The following is a 26795-nucleotide window of genomic DNA, read 5'->3' as shown; positions in this document are numbered from 1 at the left end:
TAGATATATTACAATTTCTTTCTTTTCTCCTTTCTCTTTTATTCTCCTTTATTTCATTGGTCACCCTGCAGACAAGAAACCTCCACTGCTGCGGTCCAACTCCATGAGGTTCAAGGTCATGGTAACACCTTATGACCACACCTTTAGATACCGATTCCACGGCCCAACAGATAATACAACACAATCCCGTTCACAGAAACGCAGACTCTCTGTCCCAGACAACTTTGACTCCAGTGGACTAGGCTGGAGTTTGAAAGACGAGCCTGCCACCGAACCACCTTTCTCAATGACGGAGCCAACATTGATGTACTTGCACTCCAAGTCCAAACTGGTAGCCTCACTGGCGGGCGTGGTCAGCGCAGGTATCGGTGAAAACACAGATGACTTCGCCAGAGATAAATCCATTGATGAAGATATGCTGCCATCTAGTGTTGGTAGTCCAGGAAGTCTCTGCTTTGAGGATACCTTTGGGAGTGAGAGAACGTACAATCCCAAGCTCTCAACCCTGACGAAAGTCTTTCAGCATCTGGCAGGGTATCCCATCATGCAACATTACATCCAGTCATTCTTCTCAGAAGTGTTGTCCATAGTTGGTAGCTCTAAAGGAAATGAGCACCTTAATGAGATGGAAGTTAGAGCAAGTCTCCTGGCTGATATACGTTGCAAGGTAACTAAGTGACCTTACAATCAGTTTAGCATATTGGTATTATTTGTAAATGTATGGGCTCCTCCCTCGATTTGTCTATTAACAATTAGATTCCTTTGGCTTTTAAGTAAAAGTAAGGTAGATTGATAAATGCATGATTTATTTTGGTTAAATCTGTATCCATATATGGAATATGTTTGTGTGAGGCTGTAGACACTATCAAATATGCTGTTTTTTTCTCCATGATATGGCTAGTATGTGTATGATGCTTAACTTTTAATATGCTTACGAATAGTAGATAGGAGTAATAATAATAATGATAGCTAGTTCTTATATAGCGCTTTTCAGGACCGAAGGCCCTCTCAAAGCGCTTTACAGATATAAATATTATTACCCCGGTCATAGGATTCAGGCTTACCCGCACACAATGTATGCACATTCTCCACTCCCTGGGGAGCATTCCAGCCAGGCGTCTTTTTTACAAGCGCACACGTGCTAATCTAACCACATTAGCTTTCGCATCCTACCGGGTACCCATTTAACACCTGGGTGGAGAGTGGCAAATGTAGATCAATGTCTTGCCAAAGTGCCGCGGTGGGACTTGAACCGCGAACCTTGTGATCCACAGTCCGGTGACATATCCACTCGTCCATGACACCTCTACATAGAGGTGTCAACCTGGGTCTGTGAAACATTTTGTCAAAAATTAGTCAAACCAACCAGAGTGGTAACTCTATTTTTACAATGCTCTTTTTGTAACGCGAAATCTTGAAAATTCGACATGCTCATGTCTCTTGATTTTACAATGACCTTTTCTGAAGGAGATTCAAGACTTACTGAAGGAGGCTGTAGAGTTGCTTGTATCAAGCTGTCAGTGGGAGGCAGTCTTGAGGCTTGTGGATACTATCCGATGCGTCACTGGTACCGAGAGCTACGATGCCATCAGAGAATTTGCTGCGTACTGTGCTGGTAACCAAGTCAAGGGAGTTCAGATGACTTCATCCCCTAAACCAACATGGCAATGTCTGCTTTCCATCAGGAACAAGGTAAGATGAATCATCATGGCAGGAGGGACTGGAATGAATGAATGTATCAAGTTGGTCGAAATGTACTTTCCTAGGTTATCAGTGGAGCAGAGATGCAGGCAGGGATTGTAACATTTACATTTAAATGTATAATCTTGTGGTTGTTTCAAGATATTTCAAGATATTTGGCTATCTGTTTGCAAAATTATAGTATTTTGTTTAATCTCTGTGACCTGTACATTTACTATCGAGGTGAAAATGGTTACAATCATTAAGTATCCCTTCTCTTATGTTAATAGTTAATTCAGATAAGATTGAGTTTATTGCTGAGAGTCTTACACTCTATACAATAGGTTCTAGAGACTATGTAGATTGTTGCTAACATTGAAATATACTCCATAGTAATTTCTTACTTATGAAAATCTAAGCTGAATACCTTCGATGGTAGTAGTCTTTATATATAACCCTATTTGTTTCTATTCTTAGATGCTGAGAGGCAGGGCAGTGCTAACCTCCTTGGATAGTCTTCCAATTGAAGATGCCTTGGAGCTGCTAGAATGTTGTGTCTTGGAGGACAGGAAGGACTCTCCTTTGAACACCATTCTGCACACCAAGCTTCAGCAGCTCAAGATGTACAGAAAGGTAATAGGAACTTCCTCATTCAGACAACTATTTGAACATTTGATGTTTCCTAAATTTCTTTTTGGAACAATGTTTTCCCTCTGATTGAATGAATGTCTGACTGATTGACCGATTGACCGACCAACCGACCGACCGACCGACCGACCGACCGACAGACCGACGAACAAACCTCATACGGTAGGAAAAAAAAGTGCCTGGGTGGAGGGCATTAGCGGGAAATTCAGTATATCCTAAAGTATATGCAGGTCCTCTATTAACTCTAGGTATGTGACATAAGGCACATGTATTAAGAACAGAATACTAATGTAACGGTTGATTTACAGGTACAGTTCAATGCTGCAAAGTTTTAGCTTTTTGCTTGACAGTTGGCTTATAATTATAACTCTTTATGTCTTTCCATTAGATCACATTCTATGCTATGCAATACACCCCGCCGCGGTCACTTGAGGTGCTTCAGGGAGGAAGTACTCCCTCTGACCCTTCTGAGTTGATTCAACCTCTGTGTACTTGGCAGGATGTTCAGGATGCTTCTAAGACCAGCCCTGACAATGTCCTCAAGCTCTTAATGTCTGCTTCAGACTTTGATCTAGCCAAGGACTGGGCAGAGCTCCATGGAGTTATTGATGATTATCAACAGGTATGGAGGCATGGCAATCTAGGAAAATGAGTTTGTATCTTGAGAATGCATGATTTTGTCTGCGATATAGAGCGGCTTAAAGAAACGTCAGTGTTAACATTTGATATTTGTTATGATGAATTTTTATACAGATATTATCATTCCTTGTTTGTTTTGTTTATACCTTCTTGATATCTGTTTAAATAAATATCCAAGTTATTTTATACATAATATGTTACATAAAGTCTTATCCAAACTTCTTGAGCAAACATGGCATTTCTCCTGACTATATGAATTGATATTGGATGCTGAAGGAGCCTCAGCCATGTGATACCTGGTACATGTACCAGAAACCCTTTTCATGTGTTCTTAGGGAAACATAACTATTTCAGATTAAAGGCAGAAGATTTGATCTCACAAATAAGGCTGTGTATTGTATATCTTGCTAGACTAAAATTGAATAACATGTTAATTTTCATCTCCGACTTTGTCTTTTAGACTATCCAAATCAACCAGTTGGAGCATTTATTATGCAGCAGTAGTAACAACCTACAAGTCTACCAGGTACGTACACATTCCAGCATTGAGTAACAGAGCAAAGACAAAGACAGTAGAGACATAGAAAGAATTGATAAAGAATGTTTTTTTTTAATCACTGGATAATTGAAACCTTCATAAAGTTATTGAAATTAAGAACATTACATTCTTTTAAATAAACCATTAACCATCCTTTCAAATATGGCTTGATTTTGGTATTATACACAATTTTAAAGCCGGCAGCCCAAGGTTTCTCAGGCTAAAAGTATTGAAGGGTTGATATTTTTTGTAATAAAATGCTGTTAGTTGACTGAGATTGAAAAAGATGTTACTATATATATATAATTTAATTCGCAACTAGCTTAGTGATGAGGTTTTGATATTGTTTTCCCAACCTTGAAGATACTAGAGGATGCTTGTAGCAATGAAGAGACAGTCTCTATGTGTACTCAGTTGCTGGAGTCTCAGAAGATAGCCCTACCAAGTGTGGTCTTCTTGGTCCAGTACCTCCTTCACAATTGCTTTGATGAACTCTCTTTGGAGAGAGCTGGAAAGCTTCATGACATTGGTATAGGAGCCAAGGTTAGTATGCTCATACAGTCTGCTTAGAGCCAGAAGGGTGTTAACTTTATGTAAGCGTATACAAGTTAATGCCTTCTGGCTCTCGGCAGATAAGCAACACCACAATTTACTAGTCATTCAATGTTTATGTTGGTAAATGTCTTGCGGCAACAGAAAAAAATGTAAAACTTTCTAAATATGGTTCAACGTTACTTCGATTGTCATCTGCAATGACCATTTTGCCTTGGTACATTTTGATTTTAGTTTTTTTAGTTGAAATATGACAATGACAATGTATTACGTATAAATGCTTTGTGAACTTTAATCTACATTGGTTCTGGCAATCGCAGCAACAGCAGATGATGACTTGTTCATGACATCAGTCTTGCAATTCATTCATTAACATTCTTTGTAGGTAAAACAAATAAACAAATACGTTTTAAAAAGTGGGGGGGGGGGGTGGGGGAAACCACTTGGCTTATTTGACTTACCAAGAAATGTGTTTGATTGTGAGGTTATAACTATTGATAATAATCGTTTATTTTGATGTTGATGTAGGTGCTGCTGTGTTTACCTGAGAGAGTACGAGCAGAGTATAAGCATCTTATGTCTAGACCAGACCTACTCCTGGAACAACTACTCATGAATCTTAAGGTTTGTATCTATCTCCAGAGTTTTAAACGACAGTGCAACCAATGACTACCGAGAGTAAGGAGAGAGTGTCATGGTCTCCTGTCTAGATTCTGCGTTATCTTGGAACTGTTCATCATGAATTGTCAAGTATCTGTTTGTGCAGTTGTATTCTAAATAAATTACAAACCAACTGAAGTCTTGAATCACTAACTGAAAGGTTGTGTGTTTTCTTTTCATGGTTCATGTGTTCCTTTTCAATCTCTATTTGTTTTCTGTTGATGAGCCTGTGATGTTTGTTAAAGCACCCATTATACAGATATAAAGAAACTGATTGTATCTTGGAATAATGTAAAGATTTTTTGCTTTAGATGAACCTTGCGTCAGATGTGCAGGCAACGCTACAAGAACAGCTCCAGGCTTCTCAGTTCCCTTCTGCAAGTCTCTCAGAGAAGTCCATCAATACCCTTATCTCCAAGTATGCCCGAGAAGCAATCACGATCCCAGTAGCTCTCCTCAATACATCTATGTCTGGTGAGTCATGCTGATCAATCTCATTGCTTATACAGGGTTCTCAGGAGATATTTCTTTACCCTTCTTTGTAGCATCCCAAGAGTAATATACATGTATGGTGTAAATATCCTTCTGTCTGGTAATTAAAACCTGCTTGACCATGCTACCCATTGTCTTGGTTTATTAGTGAGGATTTCAGATTGCTTTTTCGTGTTTCATAGTCAGCCATGAGTCAAAACCCAAAAGACTGAATTATAAAAAACAGTTAGTTAACATTTTGGATTCAAATGCTCTTTTGATGTGCATGATCATCTCTCACTTTGTGTAGGGTTTCTACAGAATGCTTTTGAATCCCCAATAGCTTGGATTCCTTGTATATATTGTTTTCATGCTAATCTTGGTTTGTTGTGTTTCTGGCCTGATAACATATATGCATGTTAATTCATGATTTAAAAGAGATACCGGTACATTTTACAGTTTATACTTGTACAAATTCTTCTAAGCAAATTTATTCTGCAAAAATTGTTGATCGTCGTGTACTTAATGCTTGTTCATTAAAAAAACATGCTAAAAAGTCACATTGAAAATTGACTTGGTAGTAATCTATATTATATTATTATCTATCATCATTCAAAGCAGGCAGTTTCTCAGACTTCGTTATAGTAAATGACCCAGGTAGTGAGATGAGTGATCTTCCAGAGGTTCATTCCAAAGGTATTCATATTTCATGAAGCTAAGCAAGGAAGCGAAAGGAATATTAATGGCACATACATGTAAAGAGAATTGCAAAATGAAAATTCTGTTGAAAGGAAGGGGAGCATGAGGGTAGCTAAATCTTCTATACTTATATATGAATGCGATTCCTCATTGTATTAATTTGTTCATCTCTAAAATTCTCTCTATGCATGCACTCATATGATTACCTCGCCCCAACACACCTCCTTTCATGACACAAAAAATCCCATCTGTTCCGCCCGCCCATCCGCAATGCACGTAGACACCGACTCCGCCCTGAACCAAAGTTTCGCCCTTGCCTCGTACGCCTCTACCCAATCACCCCTTGGCCTGGTCTCTGCTTTGAAGGGACGTCAGTTCTTGGCATCTATGAGGAGTCGTGCCCCATCCCCATCCCCCTCCTCTGTCTCCTCCTCCTCCTCCTCTATTCCAGTCCCTGAGAGGAGAAGGCTAAGCAACAGGGGTGAGTTGGTTCAATGTCCTAGATATCTATGTTGTACAGCTTCTGTGGTGTGTGTGGTCAATCTTTTTTTGTTAATGCTTATACTTCCTGATAGCTGAGCTTTTATTTGTCTAGCACCCGTCTTTCAAATGAATCCTGGGCCCTCTCTTATAAAGAGTTGTGATTGATCACAAGTCCTTAAATAATCTGCAAAAAAACTTTGTAACTTCTGTCTTTTGAACAGAGTGGTGATTGATGTCAGGTTGCAATCAATTTAAATCAATTGCAACTGTTTATACATTGAAGCCATGGAATAAATGGTTAACTCTTCAGTTTAACATAAACAAGGAATATAGTGCAGCACTAAAAAGCTTTCAACATTATCGTAAAATGCTAAAGTTAGAACTTCCAACTTAGAAATTAGATAAGTTTAGAAAAGGCTTTAATATTACAATCACTTTCTGGTTGTTCTTTCAGCACTAATCACTTTTCATTATGCTTTTCATTCAAACTGCCCTATGGATCCTGCACAAATGATTGGCTGAGACCTAACCAATTTTTACTATCAACTGCACCTTGCCTATTTTATTATACAACACACTCCTATACCCTTATAAAATGGCTTTGGTCGATAATATGCAAGTGTGAATAAATGTCTCGTTTTACAGTCAAGGGTATCTTCCTAAGACATGTATTATGAATCAGCAATTAGTGCAAATTTATCACCTGATTAAAGACATGGTTGATACAATTTCCGTATTTCTTAATTTCATGGATTATTTTTGTGAAATTTCTAACCCATACATGTTAATACATAAAAGGATTTAACACTCATTATCTCATAACCTTTGAACCTAATCCGGTTTGAACAGGAACTGGGTCGTGCAGCATCTAGGTGATCTTTGATTGACAGATTGTAGATTACACATGACATACGTCTTGTGAAATTTACACAGGCTGGTGGGCATGGTTTAATATACACTTGTGGAATGAAGAAATGTACATGAAATCAATGAAGATAAAAATCTTGACCTGAAAAGTGTTAACAAGAGGCGGACTGGGAAACAATTTTCATATTTCATCTTGAATTACCTAGATATTAAATATCTATCTAAATAATTCATTTACATAGGTGACAGAAGAAATTTCCTGCAAAAAATCCTGTGAAATTTCTTGATAAGGGAGAATTTTCTTGGTTCGTTCTAGGATTTTCACTGGATTTTTTTTGGGGGATTATTAATGACATACAGCAAATTTTCCAGATAGCTATTTTCTGGATAATTGGCTTCTGTCTGACACCACCTAAGGAGCGATGTGAAATTCACAATAGCAGATCTACAATAGGTGCTGTCACACAGAGGCCAAAAATCCAGAATTTAGTTATCCTCTTACTTGGCTGTCTGTCATCAATTATCCTCTAACGAAGCAGGATAATTCTTCTTTGAAAGGATTTTTCAAGGGAATTTTTTAAGGGATTTTTCTGTCTGACACCAATGTTAAAATAATGTGTAAGGTCAACGTTGACTTAACGATTGGCTGGCATACGGTTATCATAACCTGCGCACAATTATATTAGCACGCATTTAATGAGACACGTTAATTGCGCATTACTTTTGATTGAACGTATGATGGCACAATGCTTATTTACCTAAACGGCCTATCAAAAATTCGGATTTTAGTTATCCAGATTATTCATAGTCTGTCTGTCACCGACGTAAATGAAAAAAATAAATTTCTAAAATCTAGTTGATTCAAGACGTGTCAGGATTTTTCTGTGTGACACCACCTAGTGTTACTTGAATAAGAGATTATGCTGAAGCTCAGATTATTTCATCTTAAGATTGCATTTAGTTCATTTTCTGAAATGATTTGCCCTAAAAGATGGTACCTGTCACTATTGGGAGATGAATACATTTTAAGAAGTCTTTTGTTGGTCAAATATCCTTGAGGTTGCATGAAAATTATAGGTTATCATTCTCATTGGAAATATAAAGATATTTAACACACAAATTTCAGTTAATTGTGTTTATGCATGACCAGACTCAGCTGCATACTAATATTTTGTTTCTATCATAATTCCACACTGTTTCTTTATGTTTGCAATTTTTTCCAGCCTGCTGATAATAAAAGTGTTTGAATGGTCATTATACTTTTAAAACACCAGGGGAAAACTGAATGATTCCTATATTTGGAAAAAACTGTAGATGAAGACTTTCCTATTAGATATGCCGATTTTTTTTTCTTCTTTAATAAAGTAAATGATAAATCAAATCACTCCTAGCCAAACAACTAATGTTAAAGATCATTCCAAAGTGGCCTTGTTTGATAATTTCTTCCAATACACCAAGGAAGGTGAATTTTTTCTACACCAGTATGTCTTTGTTTAGGGTTCAATATATATGCACTGAAACGCATGCACTAAAATATCTAATTGTAGCATGGCTTATAATTACTGTTTCTAAAATTTGACATGTGAAAAGTTGAAAGAGGCTGATCGTTATTTGTGATTTAACAATTACTTAACCTTCTTTTCTATGCATTTATTTTATTTGTGTTATGTTATCTCGTAATAATTCTTTTTGCATGTTTTAATTTAGTGTTTAATATAAAATTTGTTCACACTTCCAGATTTGTGACTGAGAGTATTACAAGCACATAATGATCGTGTAGTATTGTATCACAGTTGCGTCTAAAAGCCCATGGAATCTCATACCATGTCCACATGTAGATCAGGGCATGACATATGTATTTGGAACTGCTATACAAATCATAATAAAACACAAGTTGAAATAACAAAACTTGTTGACAAAATTGTGACGTAAGAAATTACTATTTATGAGTGAATTATCAAAATTATGATGGTATGTTGTGTTTGACAACCTTCCTTACCTACATTTAGGTCCAAGCCCAGGTCTAACAAGTCCTGGCCCAACCAGCCCATCATCCCGTCCTGATCATTTGGTATCACCTAGCAGCAGACACCCTACTCCCCTCCCAGAGGTACCAGAGAACCCCCAGGGTGTGCCCCTAGAGGGGGGTGAACTGCCGGCTGTACCCCCTACCAGGGATCAGTGGGTACCTGATGATAAGGTCTCTAACTGCATGGTGTGTCAGGATAGGTTTAGTATGGTGAGTCAATGCAATGATAGAGGGATACATGTATGTACAAAGTTTAGGCATTCACAATGGAATCATAGATAGATAATATAAGATCCAGTAATACACAGATTAGTTGATGGTTGCAAAAAGCCATGTCCTACAAATAAAAATCATTGTGTTGACAAAAAGAAATGAAAGAATAATATATATGTGTACATGTATGTGTGAAGAATAAACAGTTTTACAAAAGAAGATGCCAAAAAGAATATAAATTAATAGACTTCAATATGATTGTTTAATGTAGGGGATAGAACCAGAGAACTATTTTTATGTGTAATTGTTTGTAATTTGATTCCAGTAAATGCATGTAAACCAATTTTATCTCACTGAACAAGCTATATGTTTATGAATCTTTAGTAAATCATATCCATCCATACCTTGCACAGTTTAATAGAAGACATCACTGTCGACGCTGTGGACGTGTAGTGTGCTGGAAGTGTTCTCAGCTACGTGCGATGGTTGATGGATACGGAGATACACCGGTCAGAATCTGTGATCAGTGCTACGAACGATTCATTGCTCCAAGGTAGGTCTCCCAATCATTAGTACACTTGTGTAGTTTGTAAGAAAGCATAAAGATGAATACACATTCAGATAAATTTGTTGTTTCACAAAACCTATTGATAAAAAGTGCCTGAAATATATAGGAATCAATTATAGCTACTGTTTATATACAGGCTATTTACAGAATGTTTCTTTCAGATGGCTGTCAATTTCCTGTGAATGGCCTATTAAAGTAATATCATATTTTAAGGATTCAGTGCTGTATATTTTATGATTGATTATTGAAGTCATTTGATTAATTATTGAGAAACAATCTGATATTGTACCTAAACATTTTATTGTTTTGCAATATGGTTTTGTACATCTTTTTAAAGTAAAAGTGGATCTTAAATTTGTTGTGTAATCCTCAGATCATATGGAACTCCACAGTCACTGGAACAAAGAATGAAGGGCAAAATGTCTGGTGAGGTTTCTTGCTCCTATTTTTTTTCTGTATGCATGCTAATAAAAGTGTACAATGTAATGATATTTTGCATTGATGTTGTATAGCAGGATTTAAGAATCCATTAAAAGACTTCCATTAAAACTCCATGTTTCATTTTTTGAGAACAGTCTTCTGCTGTCAGTTAATAAAGAACTGCGAATCGGGTCATTTTGTTTGTTTCTTTTTCTTCAAAATGTTAACATTTAATCTGGAGTTTCCTTCCTAGAGGTATATATGAGATTGATCTGTGAAAAATATGGAACCACTATACACGCCATTATACACACCATCTATGAAAATGTGTACATGTATGTGTTAATTACAGAAAAGGACTCTTTGTGTGTGTCTTCTCATTTCTTGTTATCCTATATGTAATGATTGTATTTGTTTCCACAGGAGGGAGAGGATCAGGAGGAGGTTCAGGGAGTATCCCTGCAGCATCGCGATCCTTCACTCCATCCCAGACCCCCGAGCTAGGTATGGGAGGAGAAGGACTGACTGAGTATGGCCCGGTCACTGAATGGAGATTATCTCTCGATGAAGAGTACTGCAGTATGGTCAGAGAGGATTTCTACTATGAGCAGGTGAAGAGGAAGTATATGTACAAAGATAGATACAGTAAATCTCCGTGTATAAGACACACTTTTTTCTGCTGGAAAAATTCAAAAGTCGGGGATGATCTTATACACAGGTACAGGATATTTTAAGTCCTCAAAATGCTACTTTTAGGGGTTTTCTAGAATCTCTGTGCCTCAACATAAATAACATAATGCGAATAAAGAATAGGATCTACTATTTGAAGTTATCCTACGTTCCTAATTTGAAGGGGAGAGAGTTTAAAAAAAATAAATTTGGTCTTTAAAATAGGGGTGTGCTTATACATGGAGATTTACGGTACTTGTTTGTGACATTTTGATAATAATACTTCACTATACTCAATGCTTTAAGCTTTTTGAAGAATATTTGCTATAAACATGGAGGGAGATGAATATCTTTCAGGGTCAGTGTCATGTTTAATTGATTAAAAAGCCATGGAAAGGTTACAATATATTTTGATGAAGAACAGTGGACCTCTCTCATTTACTCAAGACAGGGGAAGGAAAAGAGGGAAAAAAGAAGGAATTGTTCTTCCCTCTGAATGTTTCATTGCACTCGTACTGATTGAACCAGATGTTAGCTGACACTAGAATTACACGGCTAAAGTAAATCTTTGTTTTTATATACCTCATACATAGATTGTCATTCACTGATTGGTCAAGACTACACCCTGTATATCACATGTCAAGGAGCATTTCGATCTATCAAGTATCATTACGTCAGAGGGGTTGATAGCTACTATCAAACCCTGGGATAGGACCCCTAACCCCTCCCGCGACTTAGTTGCGCACACAAATTTTTTGAGTTGCTAGGCTACCGCAATCGCGCGGTTACGCGCAGCGCGTAGGAATTCAATACTCTTGCCTTGGACTTGATGTTGGATTTTTCTTATTTGGGTTAGTAAATTCCTCTTGATCTCGTTTCCTGTTTTTAGAGCTAGATCTAGACCTACAGCTAGACCTAATCATGAATCAATAAAAAGGATGAGGTATATAAAACAAATATGGACTGCTCTGTAATCGGATGATGGTGGGAACTACCACTCCCTCGGTGGTGTTCACACCGGCCCTTCTATCACCCCCTCGGCTTCGCCTCGGGGGTGATAGAAGGGCCGGTGTAAACACCACCTTGGGAGTGATGTTTCCCACCATCATCCTCATGAGCAGTCAATATTTGTATACTGTTGTTGTATCCAGGCTCCAAGTACATCCCTATGTCTGTCCATCCTGGAGCTGCACTCTAACCCAGGAGTCTGTGGTCACCTGATTCTTCAGCTATGTCAAAGGTTATCCGAGTATCTCCGACCTATCAGACCAGGGGAACCCAACACAGAGGTTGACTACAGTCTCATTCTCAGGTAACATGGTTTATATACTCTAGCTCATGGGGTCGTTTGGGGTTTGCAGGGAAATGAAATATGTTTTGTCATTGATAATTGAAGAAAATCAAAATGATATATAGGTACAATTGTAATACAGGGGATAACAGACAAGTCAGTAAGAGAGCTATGCAAAGTTGTAGAGACATTTCAAAGACAACATGACAGTACCTAGCAACAACGACAGCACTGACCAAGAAATGGATTTTGGGAGCAATGGCATTAGTAGAGTGATTTCAAAAAAGGATTGTTGGGTCCAAAAGGTTAGAAACCATTATGTAAGTCTAAATGTTTACTTTCACTCAAATGTTTGTATTTCATCAAAGAGACAGATTAGTATTTTAATAAAGATTTTGTTTAGGTGCTGGGTTAGGGTTAGGGGGTAAAGTGTAGTGTTAATTGGGTCCAGGGTGAGGAATTTGACCAGTGCTAGAAGTTTAGCCCTGAGCAATTGTTCCATGAACATGTGTTTGTTCATTCTACTTGGTGCTTCAGTAAGAATGAAAAGCAACATAGAGATGATGAATAACGCTAATTATGTGAGTGTGATTGTGTATTGCATTCCTACTCCAGCATGATGCGTACCTTACTGCTGAACAGCAAGCTCAAGTTCTTAGGTTCAGGAGACAGCGCTAGTCTAGAGATGTGTGATACATACCTGGGTCATGTAGATCTTCTCAATATGTTTGTGTCAAGTAACTGCACTGATATACCAAGCATTCAACAACTCACCAAGATAGATACTGCAAGGTAGGAACATCAACATATATTATTCTTGCTCTATATTCATATTTTGTAGATGATATTAATTATGAATCTGAATTTGGTACATAAGTTATATAGGAAATGTCTTATATAATTTTTCTTTTAATGTTTTAATCAGATTTTGAATTGTAATTCTGACAATATCAGTCTTTGGACTTTGGCCTTTTTTGTTCAATGTCAATGAACCAAAATTGTATTTAATTGACTTTTTTGTATTATTTATACCATCACTATTAACAGCTGCTGCTGCTGCTGATGAAAAAAAGAAGTATTTTTTACCTGCTACATTTGAAAACCGCAATTGAAATTCAAATCTGCCTTTGTTCATCATCAAACAAGTACCAGTATACATCATTTGCATTTAGTGCATGTTCAGAGCTATTTGACTCTTAGTGCGATAGTGCCTCTCATCATGTAATAACTCTGCCTTTGTTCACTGGTTTCTACCTGGCAAACAGACGTATCCGAGACAAGCTAGTCCTGTCAGAGCGATTGTCCCTAGCCATGGAGGTCTCCACCAAGTGCGGACTGGATCCTGGAGCCGTGTGGGCAGCCTGGGGTCTCAGCTGCCTCCAGGCGGGAGACTATGATGGGGCCAGGGAGAAACTCAGTAAAATATTAAAGGTAAAATCAGAGGAGTTTCATTCTTCACTTTGCCATGGGATATACTGACAGAGATCCATATCACATTTTGGCCAGTAGAAGAGCAGTAGAGTAAAAGATAGGAAAGTGTGATGTACAACTACAAGGCACTGTTTTTGTATACTTGTATACTATCTTGTATTATAAGGGTGTGGTTAAATTAACTTTATACAAAAGTTAATGGCATTTAGTAAAGGTAAGATATTCATGTATGTGAACTGTTTATAATATTGTTCAAGTTTATTAAATAAATGCAACAAACTTTGACAGATTTGAAACGGTTTATCACGTAATAATAAGTCTGATTGAATGCACAAATTATGGGTCTCTCAAGAATTTGTAATTTATAATTTACCTTGCCCTTTTAGCCATTTTTGCTACATTTTCAGGCATTGTGTAAGTGTTCTTATGTTTATTTTCTCTGTCTGTGTGTGTTGGTAGACCCCACCAGATAAGAACCAAACCCAGGGACCTAATAAACTACTACAGGAAATCATCAAGATATTGGAGTCCTCAGCTGGTCAAACAATCAAGGTAATTTTATGCACTGTTTTAGAGAATGTTTAATTGTCATCCAGCTCTATTTTAGATTGATCTCAAATCAAGTTTACATCAGCCAACTGTTTGTCGGAGCAAGGAAGTCTGTGTGAAAATATCTCTTCTGTTTTGAATTTTATTTGCCTTTTACTGATTCCTTTCTGTACAGTGTGATTCATGTAATTATATGCGAAACTATGGGGTTCTGCCTTGAAGGCTCTTGACCTATGTTGTTTCCCGCCATATTTTCATCACATCACTTTGTATTTTAGAGAATATACTGCGTTGTAACGTACCGTACTTTATCTGCAATTGCGTATTTTTCAAAAAATTTCTAATGGAATGTGGAAATCAAACATGAACTTAAACTTCTGTATTTTAACAAGTGATAGGAATATGTGTTGTATATTAGTCATTGTGACATATCGCATAATGAACTACGATGACTTTACAAGCACAACAAAACAAAAATGAAGAGATAGGAGCTTTGTTTATCTTCCCAGAATGTGATTCAACCCTCTAAGAAATCTTACTAACTTTAAAATACATCCCTCATTCTTTTCTTTATCTCACTCTGTTCTTGAATCTCAGTGAATAATGTAAAACTAATTTGTTGTTGCAGGTTCAAGATATTCTGACGTTGTCTGCTAGTTCTATCAAGGACTTCATTTCACAGCCATACAAGGTAATGCATTACACTGGCCCATACAAGGAATAGAGAGCATATCAGTGATGTGGTCAGTGCCTGTCTTGGTCACTTTTCTGTTTTGACCCTAACACCTCAGTCACCACATCAAACCCCAAACCAGACTGACTAACTGACCGATTCTTGACCATTCGTGCTATAGCATGTTTTTGTTTGATGTGTTGTTGGTCTGGCATCGGTCATATCGGTGTGACTGCTGTATTAGGCCTAATGCTCTTTGAAAAGAACCAACATTCTTACCCCAGGGCCCTGTTTCATTTATGTAAATGTTGATATCAGCTACTGAAACCAATGAATTTGATTAGCTGTGAGTATGTTTCTTTAGTTTTGAATTCTAGCATTTGGTATCTCATGGCAAGTTACATGAAAGAGGACCCTTGTCTTTGTTTCTTTACACAAGGTCTCTACTAGACAACTGATACATCTATTAATTATTTGATGTAGCATTAGATGTGACAACTGAACATTGTGGTATGCTAACTAGGATATTCAACCCAATCTTTCTTGATGGATTTCTCATGGACAATTGTGAACAATATTTTGATTTTGTTCTCTATGTTTGTTTTTTATCAGAGTGTACCTGAGTCAGGGAAAGTGACCGAGAATCCAGCGCTGAAAGAATGTGTACTTTACATTGAGACTTACAGCTCATATCTTACAGCTGTTCAGTTCTATATGAGACATGGAATGTTCCAGAGGGCTGTCACTTACATACTCCAACAGGTATAACAGTTGTTTGAAACACATCTAAAGCTGATGCTTTCTATATCTTATGATTATCATAGTTTAAGTTATACTGCTTTTTATTTATTAAGTATTTTGCATCACCTTTGTAGGGAAAGAGCAAAGCTAACTTTGTTGTTGTTACCTCAGGTTTGTCCTCCTGAATAAAAAGAATTTAAATGTGCAGATGGACATCAGGGGGTGTTTCACAAAACTTGTCATCAGTGACAAATGACAGTTGTTGTCATAAGCTACTGAAATCCTTGCTTCTGATTGGTTATCAACAGATTTGTCACTGATATTTGTCATTTGTCATTGAAAAAAGGCTTTGTGAAACGGGTCCCAGGGGTTCTCACAAAATGCATATGGAGACAGGACAAGCAAGTATTTGGTTTCTTAGATTTGCTTACACAATCAACCGGATTGAAACATAACTTCAAATTTTAGATTTTCTATCATTGTATGGAAGTGGTAGGCATTTGTATGGACTTTAATTTTCTTACATTAAGAATTATAATTTGTTCAAGCTGTCCAAAAATATTTTTACTTTACTATGATTGTTGCATTATTCATAAATGTATACGTTGAACTCTTTTACTCATGTCATATTGTTTGCAGCAATGTTCCAGTGAGGTGTTCTTAGAAGGTCTGTTGGTGCCTTGTATAAAGGAGGGCCAGCTCAGTAAGCTACAGGAACACATGCTAAGAGTAGACCCATCATTGGTTAAATGGCACCCTTGCCTGACTGCATCCTGTCGTCATGTCAATCGCCTAGGGTGGAGTCACATCCTCTATCAGATGCAGCTCTTCATGAAGGCAAGTATCAATGCAGTTTTCAGTATGTCTTATATTGCCATGATAGAAAGGCATTAGTGAAGGCAGATCCTTAAACATCTGCTAATATACAAGTATTAGAAATTCCCCCGATCTTGCCCTTTGACAGGTAAAGGATTGGATTGATGTGTATTGCATGATTTTGTATCAGTGAGGTGGAGACTAGAATTATGTGATCTGACTTACATGTAAGTGTGATTTTTTAATGAAGCTGAATGACTAGGGTGTTTGATAAATGATGTTCATGACGAAAACAGTCCATTTAAACTTCACCCCACTTTGGACCCAAAAGTGGGGTGCATTTTGGTGGTAAGCTCACCACAGAGCAAGAGAGAGTTAGAGTCCCTAATCTGCAGTGTAAACAAACTTTGCCAGGACATCACCAGCCCAACCTTGATAAGTACTGCTTGGAACTCCTCCATGATGTTCTAGTCTTATTCGCAGTCTCATATAGGTTCGGATTGTGTCCATTCTCATAGCTACCAGTATACATGGGAGATGCCAGTTTCATCTTCCTTGCTTCACTTTATAAGCATAGTTATATCAGGAACTTCCTGGTTATAATTATGTTCCTTTCAAGTTTCATCATAATTGTCTAGTTCGATATAGTACATGGACACAATTAAAATATGATATTGTCTAAAATTGTCAAAAATATCTTAACATCAAAATGATTTCTGGTCATGTTTAACTATTTTAATTGAAGCCTTTTTACTTGATCTAATACTTTTATGAGGATGACATAGTCCGCAATAAACTTGACAAACATTATCATCCATACTATATGTCGGAGTTTATAACAATAATTACTCATGAACCTCACACTACAAGGACAACATTCATCCAGATTCTGAGATTGCTCATTCTCACGAAGCTTGGTGTACTCGAAGATATCGGGAAAGAAAGCGGTCTGTAATACCAGACACGCAAGTGGGGTATTTCGGTCCCCGTTCACCGAAAAGTGAGATTCTCCATTTGAAAGTCGGGTAAGGTCGACAAATATAGCCTCTGTTAAAGGCGTTACTCCGCCACCAAATTTATTCGCATAGACGAAATAAACTCGAACGCGTTTAGAATCCCTAGAATCCCTCCTGTAAACTATGGCAGATAACCTTTAATCTATTTTACAATAGTTGATGCAACCATAATGGAACATTATGCTTCTCGATACTGAGGATATGAAATTTCAGCACAAGAGTATTTGGTTTCAAAATTTTATAGCAGTTCATTAAAGAAACATTTCGATGCTCACTTGTATAATAAATCTCTATGACAAGCTCATTTTTATCACGACAGTTAAACCTTTTCACTTTTTGATACTTAAGATTGTTGAAGAATTGCCTAATTGACTGCTCGGATGATTTTTTACCATTCTCCGAAACCTCTTGGTTTTTTGCTCATGATTATAGCGCATTATTCTTTTTGTCACTGTATGTATTAATAAGCAAATACATATCTGCACAACGAACGTCTTTATGATTATGATGTCCTCGTTTCGTTGTATGTTATAAATTCAATATCATGACGAGAAGTGCGCCAAAAATATCTTAACATCGAAATGATTTCTGGTCATTTTTAACTATTTTAATTGAAGCCTTTTTACTTGATCTAATACTTTTATGAGGATGACAAAGTCCGCAATAAACTTGACAAACATTATCATCCATACTATATGTCGGAGTTGTACGCGAAGATATCGGGAAAGAAAGCGGTCTGTAATACCAGACACGCAAGTGGGGTATTTCGGTCCCCGTTCACCGAAAAGTGAGATTCTCCATTTGAAAGTCGGGTAAGGTCGACAAATATAGCCTCTGTTAAAGGCGTTAATCCGCCACCAAATTTATTCGCATAGACAAAATAAACTCGAACGCGTTTAGAAAAATGGTGTAGGCCTAGGCCTATAAGGAAAGGCCGGGAAAACATACATTTTGTTGGTTTGACCGTTCAATATTTTTGAGGTATTAAAGCAAGAATAGAATGTTGTAAATATTGTTTTCGTTACATTTATTCAGTGCGTAATCTGAAGGTCTACTCAACTTTCTTTGCCTATTTCTTGCCCCCCCCCAAACGGCAGATCAAGGATTTGAAAATAGGGAGTGGCCGGGGCTCAGACGTCAAATTTAAAATAGGGGGGGGGGGTGGTTGTTTAGGCAGACGGCATATTTCTTGGAATTCGTTATAAAGACGGTATTTAAAAAAATGATGATTCTGGCAAGATAAGAATTGAATTTCATCAAACTTTTATTTGATTTAATATGATCTGTACACGTATAGGATACAATATTTATTTCCCCACAACACATCAAGCCGTGATGATTGAATGTCCATTGCATGGAACACGAAAGAAACAGAAACTCTCAAATCTACAATCCTTTAGAAAGATAATAATTAGCTGAGTGATTAGGGCATTACAAGACATCGAAGGACTTAATCTATTTTACAATAGTTGATGCAACCATAATGGAACATTATGCTTCTCGATACTGAGGATATGAAATTTCAGCACAAGAGTATTTGGTTTCAAAATTTTATAGCAGTTCATTAAAGAAACATTTCGATGCTCACTTGTATAATAAATCTCTATGACAAGCTTATTTTTATCACGACAGTTAAACCTTTTCACTTTTTGATACTTAAGATTGTTGAAGAATTGCCTAATTGACTGCTCGGATGATTTTTTACCATTCTCTGAAACCTCTTGGTTTTTTGCTCATGATTATAGCGCATTATTCTTTTTGTCACTGTATGTATTAATAAGCAAATACATATCTGCACAACGAACGTCTTTATGATTGTGATGTCCTCGTTTCGTTGTATGTTATAAATTCAATATCATGACGAGAAGTGCGTCAAAAATATCTTAACATCGAAATGATTTCTGGTCATTTTTAACTATTTTAATTGAAGCCTTTTTACTTGATCTAATACTTTTATGAGGATGACAAAGTCCGCAATAAACTTGACAAACATTATCATCCATACTATATGTCGGAGTTTATAACAATAATTACTCATGAACCTCACACTACAAGGACAACATTCATCCAGATTCTGAGATTGCTCATTCTCACGAAGCTTGGTGTACGCGAAGATATCGGGAAAGAAAGCGGTCTGTAATACCAGACACGCAAGTGGGGTATTTCGGTCCCCGTTCACCGAAAAGTGAGATTCTCCATTTGAAAGTCGGGTAAGGTCGACAAATATAGCCTATGTTAAAGGCGTTACTCCACCACCCAATTCGGAAAAAACTTGCCACATGCAGTATCGTGAATGCGCCCGGCACTCTGAGCGGCCGTTTTTCAGTGTATTTTCTTTTAGTGTTCTTAAAAATTCGCCGTGTCGTTTGATCAAAGAGGTACTGGGCAAGCTTGCCTATTAAAGATTTGGTTCAATACATAAGACATCTAACCTTTATGTTTTAAGGTAATGATTATATTTATGCAGAAAAACTAAAATACTTGTGACAGTGCGATTATTTCAAGTCGCCCTTATTACGCAGCAACATGACCAATCAAAGTTTGGTCCAGTTAACGCATGTTGGTTGGTGGTTTTTTAAAAGTTTATTTGTCCAATTAACTTCTTTATCTTCTCAATGTTTCCTTTCCATCTTTCCTTTCCATCTTTCCTCATGTTTTTCACTATTATCACCTTTGTTCTATATACCTTTCGGCTGATATTATTCTTTATTTTTCTCCTTCTTTCAACATCTCTTTTCTAATTTTCATTATATATTTCTTTATTTTCTCCTAATTTTATCTTCTTTAGCCATCTTTCCTTATGCCCTTCTGTATTTTCTCCGTCTTTCTAATTTTCATCTTTCCTTATGTATTCCTCTATTTTCACCTTGTTTTATTCTCTCTATCTTTTCTCATGTATTTCTTTATTTCTAACCTTCATTATCTTCTGTTTCCATCTTTCCCTGTGTATTTCTTTTTAAACCTTCTTTTATCTTCCTTTTCCATCTTTCCTTATGTTATTCTTTATTTTCTCCTAATTTTATCTTTTTCATCTTTCCTTATGTATTCCTCTATTTTCACCTTGTTTTATTCTCTCTATGTATTTATTTTTTTTCTAACCTTCTTTATCTTCTGTTTCCATCTTTCCTTATGTATTTCTTTTTAAACTTTTTATCTTCTTTTTCCATCTTTCCTTATGCTATTCTTTATTTTCTCTTCCTTCTTTCCCTCCATTTCCATCTTTCCTTATGCTATTCTTTATTTTCTCTTCCTTCTTTCCCTCCATTTCCATCTTTCCTTATTATCACCCGTCTTTCCCTATTTTATCCTCCCTTTATATTTTCCTTCTGCATTTTTCCATTGCCAAGCACATCAATGTTCTCTTCTATACGTAAAAGAAAGTAGCTAGTAGTAGTACTTGCTATAAAAAAAAACAATATGAAGTGAGACTTTAGACACACTGAATCCAGGCCTATTATAAATATAGGTGTAGGGTCTGCGATGAGAAGACTATGAATCTGGACTGGATATCAGATACCAGCTGGTAATCCCTTTATCAGTAACTAAGCTATGATTGACCGCTGTCTCTCTCCCCATGGACCCTACTGGTAATCCCTTTATCAGTGGTCAGTGCTCCTATCAGATTATGGTAGCACCAGGAAAAGTGGTGAACTGGTGAGCAGAGCTCAAATGAGATGTTTTCCTAATGGTTAAAAAATACACTATTTTACCTCTAGTCTCCCTGTTCCTCATTGTATATATCATGGGATAGATACACCAAATGCTTCAAGATTATTCAAATGTTTTAAGTGCATGATTAATCTATACCATTATTAAAAGGGATGTCAGGGAGCTGATCAAGACCATAATTTTTAATTTTGCAAAGCCATTGTGTTAAACTAAGCAATCCTGTGTCAATTGGTGCCTATTGTTTTATGCAAAATTGCATTTGTGGCAAAAGAGCGATCACGCATAGAGGAGAAGAAAGCAACTAAAGTGATTAAAGAACTTTTGTGCCCGTTATTGAACCTCACCCTCAGGACTTTGTACGAGCAGCCATGACGTGTATCAAGTTCTTCCAGGCCAGTGCTACATCATACTCGGACCTCTTTGAGCGTCTGCATCATGTGAACAGGGCTAAAGATCACATGACTGCTGTGATGGATGATAAACAATGGGGAAGTGTGCCACGCCCTTCACCTGGTAGCCCCTCCTCAAGAGGGTGGGGTGGAGGCGGTGGAGAGACTAATATTAGACTCACCCTCACTCCTTCAGAACTTACCAAGTAAGTATTCATATCAAGAAAGGCAGTGTAGATGCCTTTTTTTTATACCACATTATCCCTGTTGAGGTCAGTCTCAGAAACATCTTTCAGCCGCATTCAAGATTTTTCTATGCATCATCCAATGCTAAGAAATAGATACATTATACAAGAGAATCTAAGTAAGTTCATTCACAAACATTGAGCTCTGGTCCAGCAAAAAAAATTGCTGAAAAATAATTACTAGAAAGCACCTCAACACATTATTTCGTCATTTTTGATTGCCCATTTCATAAATGTTTTAGTTTGTGACTAATGTTTGTCATTTTGAAGGGCCAGTTTCAGTGTGGGTCTGTGGCATTCCCAGTACTCAACATTGCCACAATTTTGTATACTGTGTATTACCTTTATTTCCTATAATTTGTATGTTTACATATTATAATTGATTGTTAACATTTTTCTTCAATTTATTTGCCCAGGCATCTAAATACAATATCCCTGCAGATAGAAGTGACCACATTCCTTCATCGTCATCTTGGCAAGAACAGTCTGGTGCCACCCACGTCCACCACCACCCAGGCCACCTCACCTCAACCAGCAGGGCTGACTAGGAAGCAGTCAGTGGTTGGGGGCGGGGGCGGGGCTCAGCCAGCAGGGCTACCCACCCTCTTTGGCAACAGCATGGAGAAAGCAGATGTCGTTCACAAGGTATGTTGGTATCAGTGACAAAATACATGGTAATTGAAAGTAACTTTATTTCTCTGGATATCTTTCGGTATGAGAAATATATATAAAAAAGCTCTCATGAAGAAAAAAGCTCTCATGAAGAAAAAAAAGTAGCAACAATGGTTGATAGTCTTGATTTGTTCATGTGAACTGTGATTTTTCATTCTTTAGTTCTTTGTTACAAATTTTATCCAGGCATTTCCCATTTACAGTCTCTTCTTTTGTCTGTTCATGTGAGTAAACCCATGATTGTTTTTTCTGTTTTCAGGTTCTACTAGCTGGAACAACTATACAAGAAGGGTTTCAACTAGCATTCAAAATCATCCAGGTACTGTCCTCATTATCATGTAGATTTATGCTCATTATCAGACATTATTTAAATTCTAGAATGTAGCCTGTAAAACTTACATGTTTTAAGTGTATAGAGTGTAGGATGATTTTGTTGTGTACTTCAAACCACATTCTGTATATTACGTACAATTAAAACAATTAATATTAGACTTGGTGTGTTCCTCGTTTCCAATGTAGACTATATTTGAATAATTACTTTTAATTACTTGGTGATGGTATACATACCGACTCCTCTGAAAGGTCTTACCAAAGCATATGCAACATTCAACTCTCTTTCATGAGAAATCCATCTAAATGATGTTTGTCTCACTTTGTGAAACAGGACTTTCGCCTTGCTGAGCCCAAGATCTACAGTCGGGCGGGACGTCGTCTATGTCTCCTCAAGAAGTTCAACGAGATCAAATTGCTTCTCAAATGCCACAAGGATACTGGATTGGCTAGCAAGGAGTCATGTGATGAGATCCTGGATGCCTGTGTGAGGGCGCTAGTTGGAGACAAGATGCAGGTCAAAGGTGCAGAGGAGTTGATTAAGCTAATGCAAGGTGATACGAGCAAGGTGAGCAGCAATACCAACATTACATTTTAGTTCATTTTAGGATCAAAGTGAGAATCCATCATGGATGATTTGTGTCCTTTTTTCTAGAGCTTGTTTTGATCTTACAAAAGGTAATTCAACTAAATAATTGATTAGTAATTCACTCTGGCTCCTGAATATTACCCATAACTGGGATTATAAGCAGAATTCCCTGTAAGCATTTCAAACAATTGAGTGTGAAAAGTACAGAAATCAACTTGGAGAGAGAATCATTAGGGTTAGTTTTAGGATGTTATGTACCAAAGTGTGTTAATCAATGTTTTAATTGATAATGAGAAAAGCAAATTACAGTAAAAGTGCAATAGATAAAGACCATTCTAGGGAGACAAGAAACGTGGGCTTTATAGGCAGATATTCTTTATGTACATGTTCCTTTTGTACAGGTTTCAATGAAAAAACATTTTTGAGAGAAACAAATAATGTAGTCATTATAGACGGGTGGTCTTTCTATACAGGTGGTCGCTAAGCAAGTTCCACTGTATATGGATATAGGTTAACTGAAGGATGCAAATCACTATGGAATGGATGTGTTTGAGAAAATTGTTCATTTTGTCTTCAGATCCAGTATTTCAAATTTCTTTGTGACAGATCAATGCGTACATTCTGATTGGACGGCTGAGACAAGCCTACTTACTAGCAGTGAAGGGAGAGAGGGAGGATGATGTGAGACGTATCGCCATGGCAGCAGAACAAGCTGAGGCATCAGGGGTCAAACTGAAAGCTATCTGTGACCATTGGCTGAGGGATTATGAGGCTAAGAGGAAGAATGCTGAACAAACCAAAGAGGTGCTAGCTAGGAGTAAGGCTCCCAGGTATTGAGTTAGAAGGCCAGAACTCTCCCAAACCTTACTTGCTAAAATGTTTTAATTGTAAAGCTTTTTTTTCTTTAATGGGATCCATATTAAAAGGCAAATATTATCTCAGTACTCACCATGTTGAACAATTTTGACAGAAGGATTTTGAATATGTAAATAGGTGATGCATTATCTCTTTTTTTTTCTTCAGGATTTTAAATAACTCTACCTGTATACAAAATTGTCTACATCCAAATGGTAACAAGACCATATAAACCATATAATCCAATGGCTGGGGTAATAGTATATTTGTAAAGCGCTTAGAGACATTGTATTAAGCGCTGTATAAAAGCTAAATACTATCATTATTATTCAAGTATTACCTGTGGATCATATTACCTTATTTTTCTCTTTTATTTATTATTAAAGTTGAAGTTATTTACCGGTAATGGTTTATTACTGGTTGTTTTTTTATCTTGGTATATCAATATACTGGTATTTCAACTTTAATATGCACATTGAGTACTTAATGCAGTGCCAGCCACTTATGTGCACATGTATTCCTGCTTTTCCCTGTTCATTTTACGTCAGAATGGAAAGAAATTCATTTGTAAATTTTCTTCAAAACTGCCAACGTAATATTGAAACAAACGCCAAAGAATAAGACAAGTGTGTTGCATACCATTCACAATTATTTGGTAGATCAGTTGTGCGTGTGGAATAGCCTGTAGTAGGGCTGTGCTTTAAGACACATCTACATTATTATTGCGAACTTTTGTGGTTGCCACATGTGAGCTAGTGGAGCTGAACTTAGCAGTTTATGTGTTAAAGGGAGTATTGATATCATTTCTTATTATATAACATTATTTGACATATTTAACGTATACAGTATTTAACATTTCTTCTACAAATTCAAGTCAAATTGTATACATTCCATAATATATGAGATATTTTCATGTAGGATCTTGTGCCTTATTTTTTGATTTTTCTGATTTTGAAGTAGTTGTTATACATGTACCTAGCCCACAGCACATAAATGCAAGGATGTATGCACTGGATCACTTTTTGTGTCAATCAAAATGCAATATTTGAATTATGCAATATTAGGAAAATTTAGGTCTAGTGTATACAAACTAATATGATGAAAATGGCTATATATGATTGTTGAATCAGCAGGTGATATGAAACGTACATTTGATGTCAACTTCATTTCCAATGACACTTGACAGGAACAATGACAGTCTTGGACTGTATAAAACAAGTTTCATGCAAACTGATGTGTATCATGCGAAAGTATGTGTAGTTTTTGTTTTTGACAATGCTTTTGCCCAATTGGGCATAAGCATTGTCACTATGTGCTCTGACTAAACATGAAGCACTTTCCTGCTCTAACATATTCTCATAAAAGCATTATTTGAATAATATTGATATTGTATCACTACTGAATGTTTGTGTTTTAATGTGGAATAACTACCACATGACTTTCTTTTCTAAAATTGAAAAGAAATTTTAATATTTTGATTAATGCAATGTAAACAGATAGCAGATGAGGTTGATTTAATATGATTTTGCTGTAAATAATTGTAAGCAATGATTTTGAAGAAGTGGAAAAATATTATTCTTGCCCCTAAATAGTATTATGGACATTCTTGCTATTCCCAGAATTGTTTTATGTGTGTATCTTATTGTATTTTCATAAGCAAATGAGCTCAAAATAATCATGAAATATTTCCCCACTTTATGCATATCTATTTTAGGTCATGATGATATGAAAAGTGGATTGAAAAAGATTGTATTATAATCATTTTATTATATATTTACTACTTTGCTGTAGATGTATTGAAGAGATAAGAGCAGTATATGTTGTCCCTTTCAAATTCTGTATAGAGATACTACAGTTACTACAGTAATTCAATTCCTATTTAGATTTGCAAGAAACAAGAATATTATACAGTGCATATAAAAAAACATACCAAATTTGATAGCTTGGGATCAAAAAGTCACAATCAATGTGACCTGGAAATCTATTTCATTGTAAAGAGTAACTTGTTTGCTGTCTAATGATACCCCATTCATAATATTGCTGCCTTGCATGACTGAGCACCAGGGTTTTCAAAAGGTGCCGTCAAATATGCTTGTACCAAGTTTCGGCAGATTCACCAAATGTTGGATGGTTTACTTAGGTTTTAAATATGCTTCTAATCATGCTCCAGTGCTTCATTGTATTAAAGTGGTCCAATATATCTAAGCTTCCACAGGTCCTTGTTTCAATACACAAATTGAATTGAATTGAATTGAATTGAATTCAAGATCTCTCTGCTCACTTGTCCATTGCATATTTCATATGCAAGATGTGTGTAAGGTACATAAGGTAAATCCATGCAAAAATTAGTCAGTAATTTTTTCCAGACTGAAAATGACGATGTGTAAGGCTTT

The 26795-nt window shown here is 36.6% G+C and overlaps 1 protein-coding gene across 3 annotated transcripts in view; it reads left to right on the top strand.

The window, feature by feature from the left end:
- Nucleotides 1-26382, top strand: part of LOC576553 (zinc finger FYVE domain-containing protein 26) — a 47440-nt gene extending 21058 nt beyond the window's left edge. For 2 of the 3 annotated variants that reach the window (XM_030999069.1, XM_030999068.1), the window contains exons 21-45: nucleotides 72-667; nucleotides 1468-1692; nucleotides 2158-2313; nucleotides 2717-2950; nucleotides 3428-3493; nucleotides 3869-4048; nucleotides 4586-4681; nucleotides 5029-5191; nucleotides 6168-6368; nucleotides 9247-9476; nucleotides 9893-10032; nucleotides 10421-10473; nucleotides 10891-11078; nucleotides 12288-12448; nucleotides 13043-13219; nucleotides 13693-13858; nucleotides 14318-14410; nucleotides 15036-15098; nucleotides 15693-15842; nucleotides 16461-16658; nucleotides 21673-21917; nucleotides 22373-22601; nucleotides 22888-22947; nucleotides 23293-23526; nucleotides 24154-26382. In XM_030999069.1, coding sequence (XP_030854929.1) covers nucleotides 72-667; nucleotides 1468-1692; nucleotides 2158-2313; nucleotides 2717-2950; nucleotides 3428-3493; nucleotides 3869-4048; nucleotides 4586-4681; nucleotides 5029-5191; nucleotides 6168-6368; nucleotides 9247-9476; nucleotides 9893-10032; nucleotides 10421-10473; nucleotides 10891-11078; nucleotides 12288-12448; nucleotides 13043-13219; nucleotides 13693-13858; nucleotides 14318-14410; nucleotides 15036-15098; nucleotides 15693-15842; nucleotides 16461-16658; nucleotides 21673-21917; nucleotides 22373-22601; nucleotides 22888-22947; nucleotides 23293-23526; nucleotides 24154-24384 — 4535 coding nt within the window. In that variant the 3' untranslated portion in view covers nucleotides 24385-26382. The remainder of the gene's footprint in view (nucleotides 1-71; nucleotides 668-1467; nucleotides 1693-2157; nucleotides 2314-2716; nucleotides 2951-3427; nucleotides 3494-3868; nucleotides 4049-4585; nucleotides 4682-5028; nucleotides 5192-6167; nucleotides 6369-9246; nucleotides 9477-9892; nucleotides 10033-10420; nucleotides 10474-10890; nucleotides 11079-12287; nucleotides 12449-13042; nucleotides 13220-13692; nucleotides 13859-14317; nucleotides 14411-15035; nucleotides 15099-15692; nucleotides 15843-16460; nucleotides 16659-21672; nucleotides 21918-22372; nucleotides 22602-22887; nucleotides 22948-23292; nucleotides 23527-24153) is intronic. The other variant, XM_030999070.1, reaches the window with a different exon arrangement.
- Nucleotides 26383-26795: the final 413 nt, after the last annotated feature.

This window comes from Strongylocentrotus purpuratus, unplaced genomic scaffold (genome assembly GCF_000002235.5).
Source record: "Strongylocentrotus purpuratus isolate Spur 01 unplaced genomic scaffold, Spur_5.0 spur5_scaffold_5, whole genome shotgun sequence".
Taxonomy (NCBI): Eukaryota; Metazoa; Echinodermata; class Echinoidea; order Camarodonta; family Strongylocentrotidae; genus Strongylocentrotus; species Strongylocentrotus purpuratus.
This window is presented reverse-complemented; position numbering and strand designations above follow the sequence as displayed.